The sequence below is a fragment of the Microtus oregoni genome, unplaced genomic scaffold (genome assembly GCF_018167655.1).
Source record: "Microtus oregoni isolate MIOR12 unplaced genomic scaffold, Mior012 000036F_ref0000092, whole genome shotgun sequence".
In the NCBI taxonomy this organism is placed as follows: domain Eukaryota; kingdom Metazoa; phylum Chordata; class Mammalia; order Rodentia; family Cricetidae; genus Microtus; species Microtus oregoni.
In genome coordinates, this window is record NW_024543095.1 from 21,221,804 (window position 1) to 21,246,642 (window position 24,839).

Genomic DNA, 24,839 nt, shown 5'->3' on the forward strand with positions numbered 1-24,839 from the left:
GAAATACCTGCATGCATTCCTTGTATAAAAGAGCCATTGTATTGAGTGAGCTGTGAGAGTCAGACATCTAGTTTTTCATTGGTTCTAGTATATGTGTACACATATGTAAACATGTGTGTCTGTGTGTGTGTGTGTGCATAAGACTGGGTGCGGGGAGGGTTGAGTTAAAGATGCTGAATTCCAAGTCTTCTGTGAATTGGTGTTCTTATGAATTTGAATTTTTATGTGTTTGTTTGTTGTTTTACTTATCTGACTTTGTCTTTTTAGACTAAACACAGAAGGCAGCTCTGATTTTCACCCACTTCATCTCACACAGATGACTCCAGACATTAAATGGAATTGAATTTGGAGAAAAAATGCCACACATAAAATAAAGACCAACTGGGCAATTAGATTTAAGTTCCCAGTTATCTAATTTTCAGAGTTCTACAGCAGACAAATTGCTTTGTTTTCTTTCTTCAAAATTCACAGTGTTAAAAAGGGAAAAACTAGCTGGGTGGTGGTGGCGCACACCTTTAATCCCAGCACTCAGGAGGCAGAGGCAGGTGGATCTCTGTGAGTTCAAGGTCAGCTTGGTCTACAAAGTGAGGTCCAGGACAGACAGGGCTGGTACACAGAGAAACCTTGTCTGGAGACATCAAAACAAACAAACAAACAAACAAACAAAAAACAAAAAAAACCAAACAAACTATAGGGCAAGACAGTGAGAGAAATAAATCTTTTACAGGTATTTGAGAGTTCTCAGAGAATCCTTTTTCTCCTGAAGTCAGTTTTCAACTGAGGAGGAGTGTTTATCAGCAGTCTTCACCCTTGCTGTTAAGTAGAGGGTTACGAGAGCTTGGCAACGCAGAATGCACTCCGTGAGGTGTGACTCATTCAGATACAATTTGTGTCTTATTTCTGCAGAGCATCTTCTAGGTTCCTTTGTACACAAACATCCCATTTCCTGTCTGTTCTGCTATTTAGGAAAGACACTGAGTTAGGAAAGGGAGATCTTTCGTTCATCCACCGATGCACTGAGGTAGTGACAGACCGAGATGCTATCTGCCAAGGAAGCCTACTGCTGCTACACTGAGATCTGGAGGTGCAAGGGACCAGGGCTGGTCAGAGAAGAAAATGTTCTGTTTTGTTCTTTTTCTCCCTCTCTTATTTGTTCTCTCTCCACTGGAGTGGCTGCTGTCACACTGCAGGGTGGTCTCCTTGTCCTTCTTTCACTCTCTACAGCAGGAAGACCAGGTTCTTTTCTGTTCTGTACTACTCGATCCTCCACGAGACCACGACACCGGTTTCTCTGCCTTGTTGTGTGTGCTGGGAGGCTAACCAATGCTAGATATGCACCTCTCACCAGCAAGGCCATTGTGAGAAGGTTCCTTCTGGCATTCAAGTCTCCTGCTGGCTCACCTTTTCTCTTTTTTCATGCCCAATTCTATTTATTACCTTCTGGGGACTGTTTCGGACTCCCTTCCTTCTGCCATGGCCTTTCAACCTAGTCTTTTGCTGAAGTAAAACAGAGGCAGTCACTGTTGATTGTGCTCATGCAAGGACTCTGCTTGATTTGGGGGCTGGTGTACAGTTCTCTTTGGATGGGACTTCTCTGAGACAAGCTTACCATTCAAGTAAGGGCCCTGATAATCAGGATAACTTTATTTATTCATTTTCTTTGAGAAGTCTTTCCAGGAGTGTAATGTTGGGGGCACATTTCTCATATATGGTCTCCATATATGGAGTCAAGGAGACGCCATGTAGCTGTGGAAGGGGAAAGATGCCGAAACATTGCCGGTAAGCCACAGCCTTGTGGTAATACACAGATGAGTAGAAACGTGTCAATTTAGGAGCTATCTAAGAATACACCTAAGCCATTGGCCAAACAGTGTTGTAATCAATATAGTTTCTGTGTGATTATTCAGGTCTGGGCGACTGGGAAATGAAAGTGCAGTCTCCACTTACATGGGAAAGAGTAGGGATTAAAAGTTATGTGTCATGCGTTGGTAAGATTACTGCTCCATAATTTTCTTGATAGAACTCTCTGTAGGGTTCCAATGAATTGATTAAGACTTCCAAACAGGAACTGGAAATGACTATGTGGTCAAATTGACTAGTACCAAAAAGGCAAATTAAGCAAAACAATAAATATTGTTGAGGCTGTAGAGAAAAAGGCATTTTTATGTAGCATTATTTGTAATGTAAATTAGTATAGCTGTTATTGTGCAAAGCATGAAGATTCCTCAGAAACTTAAAGATGGATCTACCACATGGCTTAGCTGTCCCATTTCTTGTTTTACACCTAAAGGAAACCAAACCAGTATATTTTGTGCTTAGGTTTATTGTAGCACTGTTCACTGTAGACAAGACATGGAATCAAAGAGCTGCCTAGATGGATGAACAAATAGAATGACTGAGCAAAGATAATGTGGTAAATATGCATAATAACATACTATTCCGCCATGAAAAGAACCAAATCCTGTTATTTGTAGAAAAATTATTGGAACTGAGAGGCATCATACTAAATAACACATTAGCAAAGCAAAAGGAAAGACTTCAAATTCTTTATATATGAAAGCTAAAATAGTTTGTATCAAAGAAGAAGAGTGTACAAGAGTGATTGCTAGAGTCTGGAAGGATATAAGGAATGATAACTAAATGAGTCCCTAGGACTGATCTGAGAGTTCTGTGGGTTGCAAGAGTTTCAGAGACCTGTCATATTTGTTACAAAGAACTAGAAGAGAGGAGGTGTCTTAGCTACTATTCTATTGCTATGAAGAGGCACATGACCAAGGCAACTCTTTAAAAAAAATAATTTAATTTGGGGCCTGCTTTCAGTTTCAGAGAGTTAGTCCATGATCAATCATAGCAGGAAGCAGATAGGCATGGGGCTGGGGCAGTAGCTGAGAGCTTTATATCCTGCTCCACAGGAGTAGGCAGAGAGAGTGACACTGGACCTAGCATGGGGCTTTTGAAACCTTAAAGCACACTCCTGGTGACACACCTTCTCCCACAAGTTCACACCTTCTTGTCCTTCCCAAGCAGTTCCATTCCCTAGTGACTAAGTATTCAAATATATGAGCCAGTGGGGACCATCTTCATCCAAACTACCACAGGCTCCAGAAACAAAAACTCATAAAGAAGCAGTAATGCTAATCATCCTGACTTGATCATGACACATTAGTTACAAATACTGCATTACTCCACTGTATTCTAAAAACATGCATAATTATTGTGTCAAATAAAAATGAAAAGTTTAAAAGTTACAAAAGAAAGCAAATAGGACAAAAAGCTTTCTAGGCACTCTGCCTCACCTGCTGCCACCCTTAACCCTGCTCCACCACCCTAAAGTTTTGGTTGGAGAAAAAGGAACTTGAAGGCATTTTCTCTCACTTTATCAGTAACTAGTAATTTCAGTGTAGTTTCCCCCGGCACTGAGTTAATGTATAATTTATCTCTGTCTGAGAAGTGGAATTAAAATATTGGAAAGGGCAATGAAACTAGTATGGTATAACTTCTGAGTTTAGAGCCAGATATAACTGGCTTTAAGTGAAGTTGGCATTTACATGTTTCTGACTTTGATCATATTTCTTTTTAAAATTTGTTCTAATTTTTAGGCTTCCTTATTTTATGTGTATGTTTTCCCTGGATGAATATTTGTGCCCCATGTTCATATCTGGTGCTCACAGAAATCAGGATAAATGATTAGATCTCTTGAAACCTGAGTTACAGATAGTTATACGCAGCCATGGATGCTGGCAACTGAACCTGGGTCTTTTATAAAAAGAGCAACAAGTACTCTTATCTACTGAGACAACTCTTCCACTCCTGATTACATTTATAATTTATTTTTTTTTTGTAATTTGTCTCCTTATGTATGGGACAATACAATAGGACTCAGTTGCAAGTTTAACCGAAGATGAAAAAAAAAAATACTGTTTGAAGCATTAGGGCTGAATTGGGCTAGGGAAATAGCATAGTTACTAAAGTGCTTATCATGCAAGCACAAGGACTAGAATTTGAACCTCAGAACCTATGTAAAAAAGTTGGGTGTTAGGGCACACACTTTTCATTGCTGGGGAAGCATAGACAGATGGATCCATGAGGCTTGTTGGTTAGCCAGCCTTAGCTTACTCAGTAAGCTCCCAACCAATAAGAAGTCCTGTCTCAAAAAACAAAACAAAATGACCACCACCAAACAAAACAAAAACAAATAAACAAGCAACAAGAAAACCCCACCAAGTTGGACATCATCTAAAGAACAACATCTACGATTGTCTTCTGGCCCCCACATATATGCACACAGATGTGCACATGCACGCATAAACAAGTGTGCACCGCCACATGCACCTGCACAAACACACACACACATTAAAAAAACATTGGGTATACATTGTTTTACAAAATTGTGAGGTACAGAGGAAGTGGGAACAGAAGAGGAAAGGAGAGAAAATGGAAAGCTATGGATAAAACAAAGTTGATCATAATGCAGGAAGGAAAAGGGTCCTCTATACCATGTATAGCACATAGTCATAGGTTTTCATCATGGTACATAAATATGTAAACAGAATGCTGTTTTAGCTTATGTGTTTAGAAAGGGGATCAATGAGTATGTTGTGAGGGTGGAGGGAACACATCCATGTGAAGATCATGGGTATATGGAAATAAATTATGAAGATTCCTACATGTGGCTGCCTCAGATCTCCTCAACTTTCTCGTTCCTGCTGCAGAGAGAGGAGACTATGAGCAGAAGGGGATAGTCCAGTTAGTTTAGTCCTGGCCTGCATGATTGTGGGAAAATAACTCAAGTGTGTAGTTATTTCTCTCTGTCTCTCCCTCCCACTCTCCCTCCTCCCCTCTTTTCTTCCTCTCTCTGTCGTGTGTGTGTGTGTGTGTGTGTGTGTGTGTGTGTGTTTGGCAACCTTAACTCCTATATGCAGGAGAACACCTATGTCTTTCAAAATAATAATCTCAGAACTCTATCTATTGAATATAATACCTTATTTTGACTTATTTTCCTTTGATTTCTTCTTTATATCAAAGTAGAGAGAGACAGTTTTAAAATCTGAGTTGTGTATTGCTAGATTTTATTGTTCATTGATTTCATTTCAGGACAAACGAGCATCATGATGAAATACTGACTTAAATGAAAGGCCTGGGTCAGCAAGGCTCAGAACCATCGGCTGTTACAGCTTATTTCTAAAACCCCAAGTCATCACCCAGCTCTAAGGGTTTCGATTCTAGGCAACAGACTTCAGAATTCAGGCTTTTCCCCTCTGTTGACCCTCTGCCAACCCATGTCCCCTGGTTTCCACTCACAGCTCGAGGATGGACACATCTGGAGGCTTCTGAGAGAGGTCTCCAGGTAGAAGGCTTTCGGCAGATTTCTCCAGGCTAGAGCCATCTTGTTCCAGGCAGGAAGCAAACTCCAAAATCTTGTGGAAGCAGGTCAGTGGGAGGAGGGGCTCTAAATGCTGGCTGACCTGCTGGACTTTGCTATTAGAAGAGGAGGAGGAGGCTTTAGCAAGGGAACTGTCGACTGGTGACTGTATGTGGACTTAGGTAAATCCCCAGAGCCAGACTGTGTTAGAAACAGTGTCTTAAATAGAAGAATGAAGAAAAGAGAAAAGAAGGATGATAAAGGGAACTTGGAGCAAAGGAAAGGGAAAGGAAGATAAGGGAGAGAGAAGGGGGATTGAAAAAAAAAAGACAAAATAAAGTTCTCCTGGGCTCATTTTTAAACCTGTATTCCACCAGAATGAGTTTAGTAACTAGAAGGGCAGTAACAGAGTTAGTTTGGATATAAAAATGTTTATATACAAAACTGGGTTGGTATCAGGAACATGTGGGCACCAAAGAAATCTGCAGGCACTCAAGTGAAGCAAGCACAAGAGAGAGCTTACATTTGCTTCAGGTGGAATGGGTCTAGTCAGACAATTGTAATCTAGATGCTAGACACGGAGCTTCAGGATTTGGTGTTTTCCTTGCTGGGTTTCTGTGTCCAGTCTTTTCTTGCAATGCCTCTATACTTACTTCCCTTTTGCGGCAGGAATGCTCACTATATGCCACTGCACATTTTAGGCATCAAATTGCTTATTGTTAAGAGATTGTCTGAATCACAGACGAAATTGGTGGGTTTTGAGCAGTGTTAGAAGGTAGCAGAAGTGGTGTCTTGAAGGCAAGGCCTCACTCTTTTGAAGTTTGACCAGACTGAATTTGGATTATGAAGAGCTATGAGCCTAAGGGGACTAAAGGTGGTTGATTATGATTTCCATGGGAAATACCTCCCAAACAGGCCCAAGTATTTGAATTCTTGGTACTTAGTGGTGACCATGGGGAGATTATGAAACCTTTATCTATGGAGCCTTATTACTTATGACCAAGATGATGAAGGTTGATTCTACTTCTCACCCAAGCTCTCCTGTTTGCTGGTTTGTAGCACTTAATAACCAATTATTCTATGCCCTACTGGCACAGACAAAGTTGGTCCCATCTCCATGCATGTCCATGCACGATGGACTGTACTCTCTTAGACCCGCATCAAAACAAATCCTTTCCATCCATGGTTGCTTCTGTCAGGATTTCTATCACAATGATGGGAAAGTGACAGAGTAGGGAGGAACGACCAGGATTTGTTTGAAGAGGTCAAGGATTGAGAAACTTGGGGTGTCGATACGAAAGACAGAAGGAGACTCAGCATAAAGAAATGAGGAAACTGTTTTAGTTGGATGTACTATTAATCCCTGTATTCTACTGATCTGGGGGGATCAAGTTCAGAAGAACACAATTTTAAGGGCAGTCATGGTTATATCATGAGTTCAAGACTAGTCTGGCAACTTAGTGAGGCTTGTTTCATAATTAACTATAAAAGGGGGCTTGGGATGTAGCTTGTCTGGCATATTCATGGATCTGGGTCAAACCCAGCATTACAAAAAATAAATAAATAAAAAATGGAGTAGCAGAGAAAAGATATGAACTACAGGGAAAGAGACATTCATTGTGAAAAACTGAGTATTGAATAGCTACAACAAGTCCTGGATTTGCTTAATACTTTCTGTTGTTTGAATGAGTTGGCTGTTGTGGAGTGAGTGTGATATATTTTCATAATATTTTAAATTTCTTATTCATCAGTCCTTCTACCTTCTAACTTTAAGCCCCACAAACAACTATTTAATGTATTTATAGACCTTTTGGACATGTATGCTGTTTTGGATGAATGCATTTTCATGTCACACACGCACATACATACACACACACACACACTTGATTTTTTGAGACAGTGTTTCTTTGTGAACTGTCTTGGACTCACTTTGTAGACCAGGCTGTCCTTGAACTCACAGAGATCCTCCTGCCTTTGCCTCTGCCTCCTAAGAGCTGGGATTAAAGATATGTGCCGCTACCACCCAACTGTGACATTTATTTTTAATATTAATCATATTATTGCTGTTAGTTGTTGTACTGAGGGTCAAACCCAGGGACTTGGAGCAGGCTACACAAAAGACCCACCACTTAGCTACTACATACTCAGCTTAAATGCATTTTTGATTTCTATACATGTACAAAGTGTGCAATATTTTTTCTTTATTTCCATTCAGGAACATATTTATGTTTCAACCAGCTGGTTATGAGACCATCTCTCCCAGGTTTCCACTGTTTAAGAGTGCGTGTCCATGTGGTTTTTAGAGCAGTAACTGCAGGAGGGACAGCGGCAAATGCGATTAACTTAGAGAGGGAAAGAGGTGGGTGCGATGGACTCCATCTTGCAGAAAGTGCTGTGCCGAGAATCCTCCATTCTTGTCCTCCTGCTGAGTGTTCAGGGAGAAATATGTACACAGAGAAAGCACACCGTGGTCAGCAAGAAAATCTTTATTAAAAGAGAAGATGTCCTCACGAAGGTAAGAGAGGGTTAACCTGGCAGACCAAGGAGGCTGACCCGAGGGCTTTATCTGCCTTAACCTTTCTTCTTTATGCTATTTCTCTGGAATATGTAGGTGTAGAATCTTTTCTCAATTGTTTTCTCAGAATTGTTTTGAACTAGATATTGTTGATTTTTTTCTTGAATTTTCTTCCCATTCTTGTCTGTTATATGATCCTACAAACCCAAGGTAAAAATATCCAACTATTTTGGAGGGTATCTTCATTTCTCTTTTTAAAATGCTGACAAATTTTATTTATGTGTACGTGTGTGAGAGAGTGCCAAGTATGTGCAGGGCCCCGTGGAGGTCAGAAGAGAGTGCTGGATCCCTTGAAGCTGGAATTAAAGGTAATTGTGTATTGTTGTTCTGTGTGGGTGCTGGGGACTGAACTCTGGTCTTCTGGAATAACAGCAAACATTCTCAATCCCTGGGCCATCTTTCTAGCCTTAGAGGGTATCTTATCATGGGAGGTGAAGCCAGTCTCTTACCAAGATTCAGAGGCAGGCCAGCTGCCATGTGTGAGAACCACCTTGTGTATCTCTTTTTGGCCTTTCCCCCCACCCTCCACACTTTCCCCCCAGCTCTATTTCTTATGTCTAACTTACTCCTAACAAAAAGGCAATTGATTTGGACGTATCTTTCAACAACATCAAAGAAATGACTGTTTATCCCTAGTGCCTGCATGTAGCAATGGGACAAGGTGACGACACAATTGCTATGAGTTCAAGATAAATTCTAATTTCCTGCTGGGATCCCAGCCTCTCGCTCATATGTTCTGAGGGCTGTAGGGCACATCTGTGCGATGTGGCTCATCAAGCAATGCAGGATAATACGTCAGTGAGGGCAGTGGACAGACATATAGCCTCTCTCTTGGGCTAAGAGTCTGTCATACACGCTGTCAGACTGTGGGCATTAGGTGTTGGTTTCCCCAGAGTCTGCCTTGTGCCTCCAGCTTTTCTGCATTATCAATTTTACCTTTGGGAACTACAGTCTCCATGACTGGAATTTTATTCTTTTGGGGGGTATTGTACAATTTGAGGTTTTGTTAAGGCACCCAACATGAGGAACTTTCTAGAGTGGGAAGCAAAATAGTTCATTTTGAATAATCTTTGGAGAAGTGAGTGACTATTTGTTTATTTAAAGGTGTGATTATTCCGCTGATCACAAAACATGTTTTGTCTTAAGCAGACAGACAAGCAAAGAGACACTCAAGCCCAGAAAAGCATGAAGGCAGTGGGAGGGAGAGAACATCCCACTAGTCACCCCCAGTGGTTGCTTTCATCTCTGGGTCATACAGCAGGATGGCCAGTAACAGAAGTTACTCTTTGAGATGGCTGATAGCAGGAAAGCGCTGATATTTCAGAAGCGACCAAAGAGAATGTTAAAAGAAAAGAGACAGAGACAAGGATGGACAGAGACAGAGAAAGACACAGAGAGAAAGAGACAAAGACATAGAGAGAGAGACACAGAGAGATAGATATCACCATGTGAAACAGGAAGAAACATGATGGCAGAAAGCAGAGACTGAGCTAAAAGAAAGCAAGTGAGTTGTTGAGAAAACACAATTAATATAGATCTTGTTACTTAGCACATTTACAGTCTAACCAGGCCGGTGTCCTGGAGACTGTACAGATTATTGTCACTGGGAAAATTCTGTCTTGTTCTCAGCATTTGGTCAAGGTGGCGGTGGAACCCATTTTGAGAGGCTCTCATCTGAGTCTTCAGTTTCAGGAGTCAAGCATCCCTGCATTGTCCGGTTTATGAAATCGTCCAGGAAGGGCCAGGCGCCAATCCACCTTGTATTTGCTTGGAGAGCCAGTCTAATTACAGGAGAGAGACTGAGTCAGAACCATGGGAGGCTCCTTTCAGTGGGAAGTTAGTAGGAGTCACAGGGCAGACCGCTTTTCATTTCATTTTCAATGATGCATCAATCAGCGTTGTTAACTACCAGAGCACCACAAAGGGGAATGAGTGACAGCAAGTGATTATCTATGGGAGCTGAGTTAACTAAAACTCAGAGACCCACAGGATGGAAGATGGAAGTGTTGTGTAGGCATTGGTTGCTGCATCCGTATGTGGCTTCCCTCCCACAAGAGCAGTTAGATGTGGTGAAAACTTGGGATAATTGGCCAAAGACTTGTAGTTCACCCCATCTTGTTCTGAGAAACTGGATATCTGAGAGTAACTGTAGCTGCCTCTGCCCACAAACCACACCGAGATGTACAAATTCAAATGCAGAAATACAAGGATTATGATAAACAAGGTAACATGACTCTTTGAAAGAGTAAAAAATTTCACAATAATTGATTTTAATGATAGCAAAGTGGGCAAAATTTTAGCCCCAGTGGAAAAGAATGATGATAAGAAGCATCAACAAATTCAAAGAAGACATAAATTAACTCCCAAACAAATGAATAGAATATGAATAAACTACTGGGAAAAACGAGGACAATCATACACACGGAAGACTTCAGCAAAGGACTAGAAAGTAAGAATAAACAAATTGAAGTGCCAAAAGTGAGAAGTTGAATAAACTAAATAAAAACTCAGTTAAATCTTCACCATTCAAGTGGATCAACTGGAGGGTAGACTATCAGAGCTCGACGACAGAGAAATATAAATATTCAGATGATAATAAAGAACATAAGGAAAGTAAAAACAGATACTGCAAGACTTCTGAGGCACCACTAAAATGCTAAATTTATGATTTAGAGAAAGAGAAGGAGAAGCAGGGAGTAAGTACAAACTAAAGAAACAGGACACAATTTAAGTAATAGAAAAGAATTTCCCAGATCCTAGGAAAGAACTGCACATCTGGGTACAAGAGGCTATGAGAACCCTAGACACATGGGTTAATATGCAACATGGTGCTGTCTTGAAGCTTTCCCTTCTTGTGTGCTTAGTGTTTTAACTATAACACAACATAGCTCTTCTCCTTTTCCTGTCCATCCTTATTTGTGGTTCTCAAAGTCTTCACAACCTTGAGACTATGGGAAAGATTGAATCTTATTAGATGAGTAGACAAGTCAACAAAGATAAGAAAGGGCCAAATACCACAAACTAGTCAGCAAATGGAAGGTATTAGTACATATCTTCCAGTTCTCACTGATGTTAATGGTATCAAGTATCCAATTAAAAGACCCAGACTAGTCTACCTGTTACCTATCCTCCCAAACACAACAAAATGATTTGATTGCTGCTTCCTACCTGCACACCTAATTGGCTAAGAAAAATACAGACTAAACGTAAAAATATAGAAAAGATATCCCCAGGCAATAGAACCTGAGAGAAAGCAGGAGAATCTGCACTCGCTCATAGCTAACAAAATCAACTTTAAAACAAAATTAGCGAGAAATGATAATGGAGGTACATATTTTATAATGATAATGGAACAAATCTGTCAAGAGTATTAATGATTATAAACATGTACACACAAATATTCAGCAGCCCAGTATTGTAAAACAATAATATTAGTTTATAAAAATTGTTAGTATCAGACAATTTAAAATAAGCATAATTGACACATTAGTAATACTGCATGGTTTTAACACCTTATTATCATCAACAGATGTGTCATTTAGAAAAGAATAAATGTAGAGACATCAGAGTAAAATGAAATTGTAGATCACATAGACTTAACAGCTAGCTAGAGAATATGACATCCAAAGATTCAGAATATATATTCTTTTCTGCATCCCATAGAAATTTATCCAAAATAGATATTTTAGGGCATAGAGCAAATTTTCTTAAATACAGTATTACATATTTGTGTTAATACTCATGCAATTTAGTAAACTACCCATAACACAGCTTTTCACACAAAGGGAAGATCTGAGCCATCTTCTCATATTCTTTAATAATACTCCATTATGTATTTTATTTAATTCTGGACAGTGTTTTGCCACTGTCTTAGCCCATGTAGGCTTATGTGAAAGAGACCAAGTAATTTATGGAATAGAAATATATTTCTCACTATTCTGGAGACTACAGAATGTTGGTGGAGGCTGCTCGTTCATTCCCTGCTGCCCAGACCCGAAATAATCACTGAATCTGAAAACTGGGGGCCCACTGCCCAACTTCAACACAAAGACTTATTCTTATTTATGAATGCCTGGCCTTAGGTTTGCTTGTTTCTAGCCTGCTTTTCTAACTTACATTATACAGTTTCTCTTTAACTACATTTTACCTCTGGCATTTTTACTTTTGTAAATTCTATATATTCTTTCTTTCCTTCTTATTCCATGGCTGGCTTGGAGGCTGGGTGGCTGCCCCTGGCTCCTCTCCTCTTTTTCTCGCTCTTCACTCTTCTCTCGAGCCTCGATTTTTATTCCTATGTATTCTCTCTACCTGGCAGCCCCACTTCTCCATCTTCTATTTAGCTATTGGCCACTCAGCTCTCTATTAGACCAATCAGGTATTTTAGGCAGGCAAAATAACACACTTTACAGACTTAAACAAATGCAATATAAAAGAATGCAACACATCTTTGTATCATTAAACAAATAGTCCACAGCATAAGCAAATGCAACACATCTTAAGCTAATATTCCACAATAATACTAGTTGACTAAAAAAGTGGGCAGGAACGGAGGCTCCTACATGGATTGGACAGGTAAATTGATGTGTTACTTTGGAGCAAACAATTTGTCAGTATCTAGGGAATGCTAAGGTATGCTTTTTATATCACCATCAACATTTATATCATGGATGAACTCTTCAAACTCTTTACAATTGCATACAGCAGGTAGAACCAAAAGGTGGAAGCTGATGTATCTTAAAAATCCCAGTGATACCTGTAAGAATGGCCAAGATCAAAAACACTGATGACAACTTATGCTGGAGAAGTTGTGAGGTAAAGGGAAAACTCCTGCATTGCTGGTGGGAATGCAAGCCCCTTTGGATGTCAGTGTGGTGATTTCTCAGGAAATTTGGAAACAACCTTCCTCAAGACCCAAATAATACTACTTTTGGGTATATATCCAAAGAATGCTCAATCATGCCACTGTTCATAGCAACATTGTTTGTCATAGCGAGAACCTGTAAACAACCTAAATGCCCCTCAACCAAAGAATGGATAAGGAAAATGTGGTACATTTACACAATGGAGTACTACACAGCAGAAAAAAATAATGGCATCTTGAATTTTGCAGGAAAATGGATGGAGCTAAAAACCAGCATTTTGAGTGAGGTAACCCAGACACAGAAAGACAATTATCACATGTACTCACTCATAGGTGGTTCTTAAACATAAAGCAAAGAAAACAAGCCCACAAATCACAATACCAGAGAACCTAGACAACAATGAGAACTCTAAAAGAGGCATACATAGATCCAATCTACATGGGAAGTAGAAAAATACAAGACCTCCTGAGTGAATTGGGAGCATGGGGACCTTGGGAGTGGGTTGAAGGGGTGGGGAGAGGAAGGGAAGGGAGCAGAGAAAAATGTAGAGCTTAATAAAAATCAATTAAAAAAGGAAAAAAAAGGAAAAAAAATCCCGGTGATAAAAAAGGTCAAAGTACATAGGGATATATGCCTATAGCCAGTTTAGAAAACTCTATCTCAAGAAGCAAGGAGATGAATCTTATAAATGTAATAATCTATTAAAGTTGAAGTATTGCACATATCACTTACTGAAATGTGGGCATGAGGTAAATGTAGTTTTTTAAAAGTCAAGGAGTATATATGACAAGTGCAAGACTGTGGGTAACACTGAGGGAAGGAGTAAAGAATTCAGTTTCGAAGAATATATATGATAGCATCTGTGATGTTTCATTGGTTAAAAAAAAGATATGGACCATATAAGGGGAAATGCTGATATTGAGGAAATCTGATGTTCATTAATAGCTGTTTGTTATGTTTTATGTTTTCCTAGGAAATTTCCAGGCATTTATGAAATACTCTGTTTAATAAAAATATGGTTGAATCATAACTGAGATTTTAGATCAAGAGGTAGAGCAATTCTAGGCTAGAAAAAATTAATACAAGAAAATGTTAGTCCTGTCACTAAGATTTTGTGGTTTCACAATGTGATTGAATATCGGATTTGGAAATTCTCTTAATGATAGTTCTTGGTTGTTTCCATGAGACGATCCAAGGAACTTCTGGGTGCTTCCAGTAATGTTTGCATTTTCAAGACCTGAATTTGGCAAATGAATAAAGACAAGGAACATGAGGTCAGTAGAAGAAGACGTAGAACTCAGTCTATTTGAAAGAATGACTCAGAGTTGATTTGGAATAGAAGGAAAATAGGAGAAGGTGTTGAAAGATGAGTACAAATTTTGTCTTTGCAAAAACATAGATGAGTGGCCTGAGGTAAAATGTGTTAGCATGTGCCTCAATATTTTAGTGCAAGAATGCCATTTTCCTTTTTTTTTAATACCAAGCCAAGCCAAAGCCAAGTCAAACCAAACTAAACAAAAACCAAGTTCTAATAAAGATTACTAAAGAGAGAGCTTGCTTCACATTCCATCTGTCATATAATATGTGGTGTAAGCATACAAGGAAACAACTTATTAAAATAATTTAAACTAAACACTTACCATTGCAAAAAAATTAACTCCAAAAAAAGCACTAGGAAGTGTATCACGAATTCACACAATTCAGAAGTACTACCAGCATTGTTCGTGGAAAACCAAACTACTAGAAATTTCACTTATGGTTACATTCTACGTCTTAGAAGAAGCAACCACACTGTAAACATTCCCTGGAGCATTTACAACCTTTTAAAAATACATTTATAAAATTCCCATTTTTTTCTTCCATCCATTTATAAAGCATTTTATAAAATACTTTATAATGATGTAAAGAGCACACTTTAATATGTCTCTTCCTGGTCAAAGAAGGAGAAGAATGTTTAACATTCCCAGTGATGGCTGGGGTTGTGCAGTATAGTGTGAGAGGAGCTTACCATAAAAGAATTGTAATTTTAGATGTTAAAAATTCTGAATTTCACACTATCAAGAATTGGCTGGATTTCCCTTGCACACTTTAGAGAAGCTATCACATCCATCAGGAGATTTCTCCCCTCACATTCTGTAATGTCCTTGGTGGGGGGCAGTGTTTAATGGCCTTATCTCTTGTCTTCTACACACCAAGATGGAAGTTGTGTCTTCCAGTTTCTAAGTAGCAGGATGGGGATTTAGACTATATTGTTGGAGGAGGACCACATGGGTTCAGATTTTAGACCTGCTTCTGGCAAGATGTGGAAATGTGAGTTCCTGATTTCTCTCAGAAAAGCACACACAATACATTCAGGAAAACATGTCACCTATTTTATGGCCTCAGGTCACTGTTAATTGTATCGTACTTAATTTTGATAACAGACACTCCAAATGTTGCAAGCTAAAAATACTCACGAGCCTTAGAATTAAAGGCAGATGGGTCCAATAGAAGCACAGAAAGTCAGTGCTTTTTTTTGCCCAAGACCAAGTTTTAGAGACTGATAGTCACCATGAGAAAGAGAATATTCATTCTCTAATAAGACACAGTGCTAGATGATAAGTAGGAACAGAAAAGAAAGACATCTCAAACATCTTACACAGTTCTGTAACACAATATGAGCGCTGGATGATTCTAGATCAGAATTCCTTGAAAGGTAAAGATTATCCATTCAGGCTTAGTCTGATGGAATTTGTTAGAAAAGAAATGTTAATAATAGTGACGAATACACTGTTCAAAGGGATTCCATTTACCCCGCGATGGGCTGGTCCTTCCTTAATTTTATCACAGTTCAATGAGCTTCCTTATTCGAGCCCCATAAATCCAGTTTCATCTTACTTTATTTCTGTCAACTTCTTCTATGACAGAAATGAGTTAAAGGAGGGGAATTTTGTCTTTTTATTGGGATGGGTGAACACAAATGGGAAAATCTGTTTTATTTAATTTGGTGAACAATTTCTTAATTATATATCATTGTGTCTTAAAAAGTCTTTAATAAAATTGTCTTAGCCATATACACAATATTCTTCACACTCCCCCCTTTTTTTTCAAATAAAAAAGAGAAGAAGGACAAGCAAGAGAAACACATATTTATTGAGCCAGGCACTGAGCTGGGTATTTTCAATAATGACACAAATAGAAATATAATGACCATATTATTCTGGGATCGCTAAGATTCTGTTCAGCAAGCATTATTTTTGGCATGCAGTAAAAATGATGTGAGAGAAATTAGCATTTTTTTTGTATTATTGACAATGATTTAACTGTCCATGTTGTTCGTACAAAGTGGATAGAGACAAATGGGTAAATCCATGAAAACCAGGAAGCACAATGTGCAATAACCCGAGATTCACAGAGTGAAAAATGTAAGAGACAAATCATATGTGCTTAGCAGTGTACAATCCTTTAATACAAAAGAAAGAAAGCAGACACCACAGCCGTGACACACAGAAATGAGCCTTTAAAATCAGAGCAAGATTATTTCTGATAAATGGCTGACTCTTCCCATGCCATAATATATTTGATGGTTAAAAATCAAACCAAGAGGGTATTTATTTCTTGGGAATCTGGGCAAATTAAATTACAGATTCATGATTATAGATCTTCTAGCAGCAAAAATTCTTCAAGAAAAATCACTTTAGCAACATCCACGCAATTCTGTTCATTTGCATTTCCAACAAGAAAATAGAACTAGGGGAGGCGAAGGAAATAAACACGCTACCAGCCAGGCACTGTGTGCTGGGTATTTCAAAAATAGTGACACAAATTATAATGGCTTTGGCCAACCACCTTGAGGTGACTCATTGATAGGGGAAAACTTGCAATCTATGATTTTTTAAAAAAATTCTGATGACTTACTGTGTGGTCTTTCTGCACTTTACTCATCAGCCAATATCTACAAAATATCAAAATGTAAAAATGGTTATTCATAAAACCTAGCATAAATCTGTAAAGTAGTGAGTTAGAAGGTTAAAAATGACAATATTAGTAACCACTTCTAATTTCCCACTTCAAGGCTGAATTTTGCTTGGCATTTTATAGGGAAAGAGCAAGAGAGAGGTAGTGGCAGCTTTGGAAACAGGGAGCCTTATGCTACAGCGGAGTCTTTGCTTCAATATGGCTTTACACGGGGCATGATCACTCAATGGGCTGCGTCTGAATTGCTTTGGTTTGTACGAGACTCTCACATTGTTTAAAATTATTGATAGGGCACACAGAAGCAAGTCTCAAGGTGCAAAGAACACGCAGAAATGACATGAAGCAAAGCCTAAGGGTTGACACTTCACTAATTGGTGGATTGTACTTTAAACACATTAGAAGCTCAGTCAGCTATACAATGACATACAGTATCACTTATAGACAAAGATGAAGGAAAAATCAGAACATTCACAGTTTTCAACAGAAATACATGATTGCATATACGATTACAGATTTTTAATTTTGTTTTACAGACATAGACATAAGTATACTGAAATTAGATACGGTTAGATCGTAAGTCATTAAATAATGATTTTCATTTGTATTACATGATAAATTTACAGCATGAGGATTATATATTTCAATATGGCATATACTGGTTTTGAACCACAAAAAGCAATATAGTGTAAAATAACAGATACTTAGGAGTGTCACATGAGAAATATAACAAATATTCCATCAACACCAGTCCAGAGAAAAGATGTGGTACCTTTCATTCCTAACTATAAGCAGCTTTGAAGGAAAATTATTAAGATGGGGAAGGGAGGTAGTTTTAAAAATTCAAAATACTTTTCTCAGGAATTTAGTAAAGCAAATGATTTTCAGAGGTATTTTTGCTATATAGTTTTTTTTTTCCATTTTCGATAATGTGGTAAAAAGGCTGTCTTCCCAATTTGCAAAATGTGTACAGACAGACTAAGCCTGTATTTTTTAGTTTATCTAGGTGGGCATAAATTGACCATAACTATTAAAGTTTATGTTTGATAGTACAAAGGCTTTTGAATTTTTTCTTCTCTTTTTAAATGGCAGTAGATAGATATTAATTAGTATGCCAAGATGCCCTGTGAGTCCCTTTGCTCATTGGCTGGACCATCTAGATGGGCGCCATTCTACTATACGTGGCTCAGTGCATTCTAACTTGAAATAAAAGGGAGTGGTGTGAACAGGAGAGCTGTCAGCTCATGGTCTTATGAGCTGTGTATTTCTCTCAGCAATTAACTCATAATTGCATGTAGATTTACCATTGTCAATTATATTTGAATTAATGTATACTCTCCATTTCGTGGGGTTCTGATATGTCCCGCACTTTGGAACGTCCCATCTTCTACCCTTTCCCTCCATTGGAAGCTGATACCAGGCAGAGCTCAAACCCAAAAGTACCTTCTTGGAAAATAAAAAGACCGAGGAGACAATTCCCACATGATTCATGGATGACATGTCTATTAATCATAAGAAAGGATTGTAATCATAAGTAGAGTTTCTCGTTAGATCATAAACTCTGAAGCAAAAAGTATGTATTTTAAAGTTTCTCTTTAAGACTGTCAATACCTATTCGTCAAGATAGCTTAGATTTCTTAGATAACAAGTTATCAGGTTGAATCTTTAAGCAAGTACATATTTAAATAAAGTATTACTTATGATCTCAGTTCAGGTTTGTGTTTGTGGGGAAATATAATAATTGGTCTATCTTCTAAAAATTTAAATTCATGTTTATGGGTAGTTTTGTTTCTGTAGACCCCAAGTTTACTACTCTACCTTATTAATCTTTAGGGAGAAAAACAGGTCCTGGAAAGAGGAACTGAAAAGGTTTTAGTTACGCAGAATGGAAAGAAGTAGAGATGCAAGGGTTCTGGTCTACCTAACTTGGAGAAATGGATTTCAGTTTTCTGAGTATTTCTACACACAGTCTCGGGCATTCACTGCCTAGGTCGAGTGCATGTTAGTAGTGGAATCTGGGCTCTTCATCTATAGTCTTAGATTTTACACACCTCATAAAAGTTAACTGAAAGACAGACCTAGAAGGAATCTTAGAAACATCTTTTGAGGGTGTCAACCTACTTATCTAAAGAGAGGAAACCAGTGGCCGGAATCAGAAGAGACGATCATGGTCATGCAGCCTCGTTAGCAACAGTGATGCGACCTAGAGCTGAACATGGAAGGCTCAGTGACTCTCCTCACTGCATCAATGTTGTGCTTGAGCCAAAAGTCAGAAAAGAAACCCGGTTCAGTGCAGTACACACAAGGCTTTCATCCATGGAAAATTGGGGATATCAATTCAAGGTTATTTCTACTTTTCCATCTATGTGCAGAGCTTCAAAGTGCACATCTTGTCCTCTGCAGGGCTTGGCATACAATCCAGTGTCATTCAAGAAAGCATCAACATTTTGTTTCAGAATGGAAAGTTTTGAGTCATGGGCTGGCAGCCTTATCTCCAATCACACTTAGGCAAAGTGACTGACACTATTCATTTTAGTTCTGCGATGATTCAATTAAACTACGCACAGAAATCTCTGCACATTTTGCTGGTTAGTCTTTAGGTCATTCTATCATCCTTTTTCTGGCTGTTCTTTTCTTTATCTCTCCATTTAGTTAAAAGAAATCCATTTAAGGTAAAATTCACTTTCCAATCAATCCACTTTTCTTCCAAAATGAAGGCTTTTTTTTTTTAAAAAAGTAAAGAAAGGCACTTTGTAAAATATACAGATCTGTTTCTTTCTTGTCTGTGTTAGATTGAAGTTGCTGAAGGCAGGCCGAGTCATTTTGCAAATGATGGGACAGCAGAGGGAAGCCGAATTTAAAAAAAATAAATGAGAAAGAAAGGATCTAGGTTTCTGTCCAGACAGACTTTCCCCTGGAGCTCAGGTTCTTCGGTGGTGCATTAACTGACGATTCACCAATCCTCTTGGATCATGTCAAGCAAAGCCTCTCCCAGGTTTGAGCTTACATATGCAGCAAGAGCTTGGCTGCTTCCCATCAAACGAGTTTACAATGAATCATTGACCTACAACTGATTACCAGAACTGGTCTCAGGCACTTAGGAGAATGTATCATCTATTAAAAATCAGTGACACAGCCGATGGCAAGTTGTGCTCATATTAAAAGTTCTTTCTATGCATTTCGTAAAAACCTATCATAGACTATTTTGCCATTTGTGTCTGAAAGTTCCATCAATCATCCACGGGATGTATTCAGTTTCCATGTACTTCATAACATGAGTTCTTATGCAGTTGCTTACAAAACTACGTATTTTTTTGTGGTTCAGAGCATAAGTTTCTTTAATCTACATGTGCAATGGTTATTCACAAAATATGATGGTGGGAAAACAGCCAACAACCAAATACAAGAACAGAGATCTGAGGCTCTTGGCTCCATGCAGGAGTGAGCATGACTTGACACATTAAAAGTAATTTTTCTAAAGACCAGTGTCTCATTTTCGGTGTCTAATCTCTGCACACATATTTGCGCATAATCTTAAAGGCTGACCTATACCGTGGACGTGCAATGTATGAAGACAGACAGGTCCTGAGATTTGAAAGGGTGAAGAAGAAACGAGCACATCGGTGAAGGTGACTGCATCTCTAGAACTGTCTCACAACCTAAGCAAGATGCCAGCCATCGGTTCCAATTACTTAGTGAGTCACAGAGTCAAGGCTGCTGGCTATTCGTCCAATATAGTCAGGAAAACTGAAATCCAGAATAGGCAATTGGACTTTCCAAGGCATAGCAGGACTAGAACCCAGGTGTCTTGACTCCTAGTATTCATTCTGTCGCTCAAGCAGCTGTCTTTTAACAGAAAACATTTTATCATAAAGATTCTAATAAACAAGTAGATCTATAGATTTTCTTTTATTTCATGGACATAGATATTTGTTGGATGAGATTTGTCTGTAGACAGTCATATTTTTCATCTATGCAAAATTATATATCAGAAGCAGATTTTTAAATTTCAAACTATGAGTAGCACATGCACTATCAGTACTATAGTGGTCATAATTTGTAAATAAATGTATATATTTATCTTCTGGAGAAGAACAGACTATGTTGGGAAAGGCTTAGTTTGTACTGGTTTTGAAGTTTCTTTGTCAGTAGTTTTCAAGGTGAACTAGACTCGTTGGCCCTCTTGGAAGGTGTGTGCATTTTGCATGTCATTCTCTCATGTGACTTCATATAAACATCATCATTATGTAAATCTTAAATCACTAACAGTTTTGTTCATGCTTTCTCTTTACATACAGTGTTGCTGTTTTCAAATTAAATAGACTTGCTCCATACTTTCCAAGAGAGGGGGAAAAAAACCTCTCAGGGAAATGGTCGTAGAAAACACTGCTTCTCCAGATTGAGTGTGCACGTGAGTTATCTTGGCATTTAGCAAAATGCAGACTCCAATTCCATATGTCTTCGATGAGACTTGAGATGCTGAAAACAACATTTCCAAGTAGTGCCAAAGCAACTGGTCCTCAGACATTCATCATGGAGGATCCAGGGCACTGAATGAGCCTGAACAACGTTGCCAAATGCTTCTGTTGTCCACAAGATGCTTATGTATTGAGAAAATAGGCTTCAGGGGTTGCATTTGCAGTTCAGAAAAGGGTTGGCTGTATGTTCACTCTCAGGCATCAAGGAATCTCTGAGTGCAGTTTCTACCAATATGTGCTTGTTGGATGAACTTCACAAGAGGTGCAGTTCAGAGTCTCTATATCCTGTTAGTGAATAGACAGAGAATTACTTGCCAGTAAGTGAGAGGAGAGGAAAGGGGAGACAGACTGCAGCAGATGAGTCCTGGGTACTCCTAGTAAGGTGGAGCTAGAAGGTTGCGAGCCTTCTCAGGAAGCCTGCCCCTGCAGTTGTCTTGCGGATTCTCCATCTCCTGACCTTTGAAGTTCTTGTTATCACTAACAGCTGCTTGATTTCCTAGAACTTCTAGCTGGACGTTCTTGACGTGAGCACAGCCTCTGCCAAGAGTTTGCGAATGCGTTTATTCCAGAGAGATCTTGACTTTCGGTTTTGCTTAAAATCCTTTTGTGTTCAGAATTTCTCAGAAAAAAAAAGTAAATAAAACAAAGCCAATTCTCTGTCTTGGAAACTATGCTAGCGGTCACTACTTTCCACTTTCATGGTTCATAAAAGTCACCCATAGGTGGGCAGAGCCCTAAGTTCATGGGAGAAATATTTTAGGTCTAGAGTCCTAAAACCCTAATAGAGATGGCTCCTATTTAAAGTGTCCTGGAGATAAAAAAAAATCAGATAAATGGTACTATTTTGTACCTATTTAAATTTTTCATTCACTTCACATTCTTAAGTGGGAAAGGGGTTGGCCTGACATTTCTCTCTGACATGGTCTGCATATACTATATATACTTTAAATACCCATTATAACCTTGCAGCAGAAATGACTGCCCCCACTTGAAGACGTAAACAGCAGTACTGGGAAGTTAGAAAATAGTCTTTACTTTACCTAAGCGATAGAAAAATAGTCTTCAAAAATACAGTGCTAAACTTACGGGTTTGTATTAAAGCAAAATTGTATATACAGTAAGGCAACACTTCTACTACCACCCTGCAATAATTACCGGTTAGATTAAAATTAGTCTTTGGGAGTCTGTTTTCTACTAAGAAAATACTAGGGTGTATAACAAATCATCTGTCCTGCTGAAATGAAGCAAGGAAAACATTTGAAAATGGTTCATCACATGAAATTCATTGGCCTTATCTTGTAAGAAAATTCTATTCCCCCAAACTATACACTCTAGAGGCCTTAGAAAGAAATAACATTTAGGCAGGATAAACCATTTTTGACACACTCAAATTACTTTAAGAACAAAAAGGGAGGCCTGATTTCATTTGCATACAGGCAAAGGGTCAGGCAGGCATAGGGACTGTTGTAAACAATTTGGCTGGTGTCCTGGAATGTGTCCTTTCAGAAAAGGGTTATACTTGGACCATCCGAATTAAATGAAGGAGGAGTGTAAAGGCTTAGCCATCCGTTTTGAAAAGCTCTTTTATGGCCTTTTCAACATCATCTTACGCTAAGTTATTTTGACTGTTTATACGTCTACCACAAGCCAAATCTATTGCAGAGGCTATACCTGTTGGCACCATCCCTCAAGAATGGCAAACAATGTGCTTTTATTTCATTGAACACATTATATATATACATATGTACGCATATATATGTACATATATATTACTAATAGCAAAGAGCAAGTCTGTGAATCACAGCATACACGATCGATTGTTCTGGAAACCAGCTGCTGAGGGGAGGAAGGTGCTGAAATGGGAGCATGTAAAGGAGTGAAGTAGTGTGTTATTTTACCCACATCCTGAAACATCTGCTAGCAGACCACGCTGTTCCATGACTCTGTAGTGTTACCTGAAGAGAAATCACATTTTAGCCAATCGTTCCACGAGTCTAGCTATCAGTGAAAGGAGTGCATGAAGCATGTAGGATCCAGGTAATCCAACCTGCCCAGTTGGAGTCTGAAGTTGCTTGAGGTTGCAGCCAAGCTGGCCAGATCTTTCTCAGACTGATTCTGTTCGAGCGATGGTGGAGCCTTCTTGGCTGAATCCCCACACAAAGCTGTGTTCTGAGCTCGTGAATCTGGCACTAACACCAGGATGTTGTCATCCACAACCCCAGACACCTTGGCGTACTCCTTGCTGGTTTCAGGAACCCCGGGCTTCTCCATCTGGTTGTTTCCTTTCTGTTTGGGGAACAACGATAGTACTCCATCTTTGTTGACTTTGTGAATCTCCACATAATCTGGGGGTTTAGCGTAGACAATGGAGCCTTTCTCCTGGAGCAGGGGCCATGATGCGTTTTGTTTAGTTTTAGAACGGAAGCTTTTCATCTCCTCGTGCTCCGCCACCTCTTCTTCCTCTTCAGTCTCAAGGGTTTTAGAGAATTTTAGAAGATGTTTTCCTGCTTGGTCCAGGAAAGAGGCGAGCGTGTCTACAGGACCTCCAGCGAGCTTGCACACGTCAGCAGTGCTGTGATAAGGAGACCTGGTCATGTGTTGGCCTGGCAGCAAAGGCCATGTTGAAGATTTGGATACATCTGCGTGAAAATAGGGGACGCTGCTTTGGTGGTCCTGGGCGGGAGGGATATTTGCTTCAGGATTCTCTGGCTTCTCAATGATCTCAGGAATGTGGAAAGTAGGTGGGTAGGCCTGGGGCTCCTCACACTTTTCAGACAGAAGAGAATGGCTGTCATAGCTTCCGTGACCCGAGTCACTGTCGGGGTCTAGATGCGTGGGTTTCCCACCTTGGCCTGGGTACTCTTTGGAACGGGAGGGCATTAGCTGTTCGTCCTCATTGTCATCCACCTCTAAGAACTCCACCAGCAAGTCCTCAGAGTCAGAAGTGGGGGGGAAGTCTTGGCATCCTAAGGCACTCAGGAGTTCTTCAGACTTGCCCTTCTATTGAAACACAGACACAAGGAGAGATGGCTGTTAGCTGCAGCGCACGCCACCCTTGGCCTCACAGCTGAGTGGTATCTGAGCAGAGTAAAGGGGCTTTGCTCCTGGGGCCGCAGCCAGGCCGTATCTTGCTTAGTCTTGGAATGGAAGTTTTCCACCTCCTACTGCTCAGCAGCAGGGTCTGTGAGGAGTCTCACAGTATCCCGCCCCCAGACTGCAGACATGTAGGTCAGGTCATCTACAAGTACCTTTTGGGTCCTATTCACCAAATTACGTTTCTTTAATCTTTCATGATTTTTCTTTGTCTCTAATAGTGGCCATGAACTCCATGGGTAAGTACTATATGTATGATAAACATAGAACTATGAAACCAAAGTGTCTTGTGAAACATTTGTAGTCGTAGTGTCTGTGTATACTCCTGACTGGTACTCACTGGCAGAGTAGTTGTGAGATGTGGTGGCTGGCCTCCTAATCTCCTCTACCACCTTCTGGAGTTTGGTGACAGTGGATTGGTCTTGTCTCTGGCTTCTCCTACCACCCCATTTCCTTCCCCTTTCCCTCCTCTTACTATTTTCCATCTCTCTTTTCCTTTCTCTTCTGATCCAATT

General features: G+C 39.4%; 2 protein-coding genes across 16 annotated transcripts in view; both read right to left on the minus strand.

Annotated features, from left to right (window-relative positions):
* Positions 1–5,403, minus strand: part of Agxt2 (alanine--glyoxylate aminotransferase 2) — a 39,963-nt gene extending 34,560 nt beyond the window's left edge. For 4 of the 5 annotated variants that reach the window (XM_041631212.1, XM_041631213.1, XM_041631211.1 and 1 more), the window contains exon 1: positions 5,302–5,403. In XM_041631212.1, the coding sequence (XP_041487146.1) occupies positions 5,302–5,386 (85 nt within the window). In that variant the 5' untranslated portion in view covers positions 5,387–5,403. The remainder of the gene's footprint in view (positions 1–5,301) is intronic. The other variant, XM_041631210.1, reaches the window with a different exon arrangement.
* Positions 5,404–9,016: 3,613 nt separating this feature from the next.
* The window catches only part of Prlr (prolactin receptor), a 174,133-nt gene continuing 158,310 nt past the window's right edge, over positions 9,017–24,839 (minus strand). For 8 of the 11 annotated variants that reach the window (XM_041631043.1, XM_041631049.1, XM_041631050.1 and 5 more), the window contains one exon: positions 22,976–24,231. In XM_041631043.1, coding sequence (XP_041486977.1) covers positions 23,233–24,231 — 999 coding nt within the window. In that variant the 3' untranslated portion in view covers positions 22,976–23,232. Of the gene's footprint in view, positions 9,719–16,220; positions 16,734–22,975; positions 24,232–24,839 lie in introns of those variants that run through there. The other 3 variants (XM_041631053.1, XM_041631051.1, XM_041631052.1) reach the window with 3 other exon arrangements.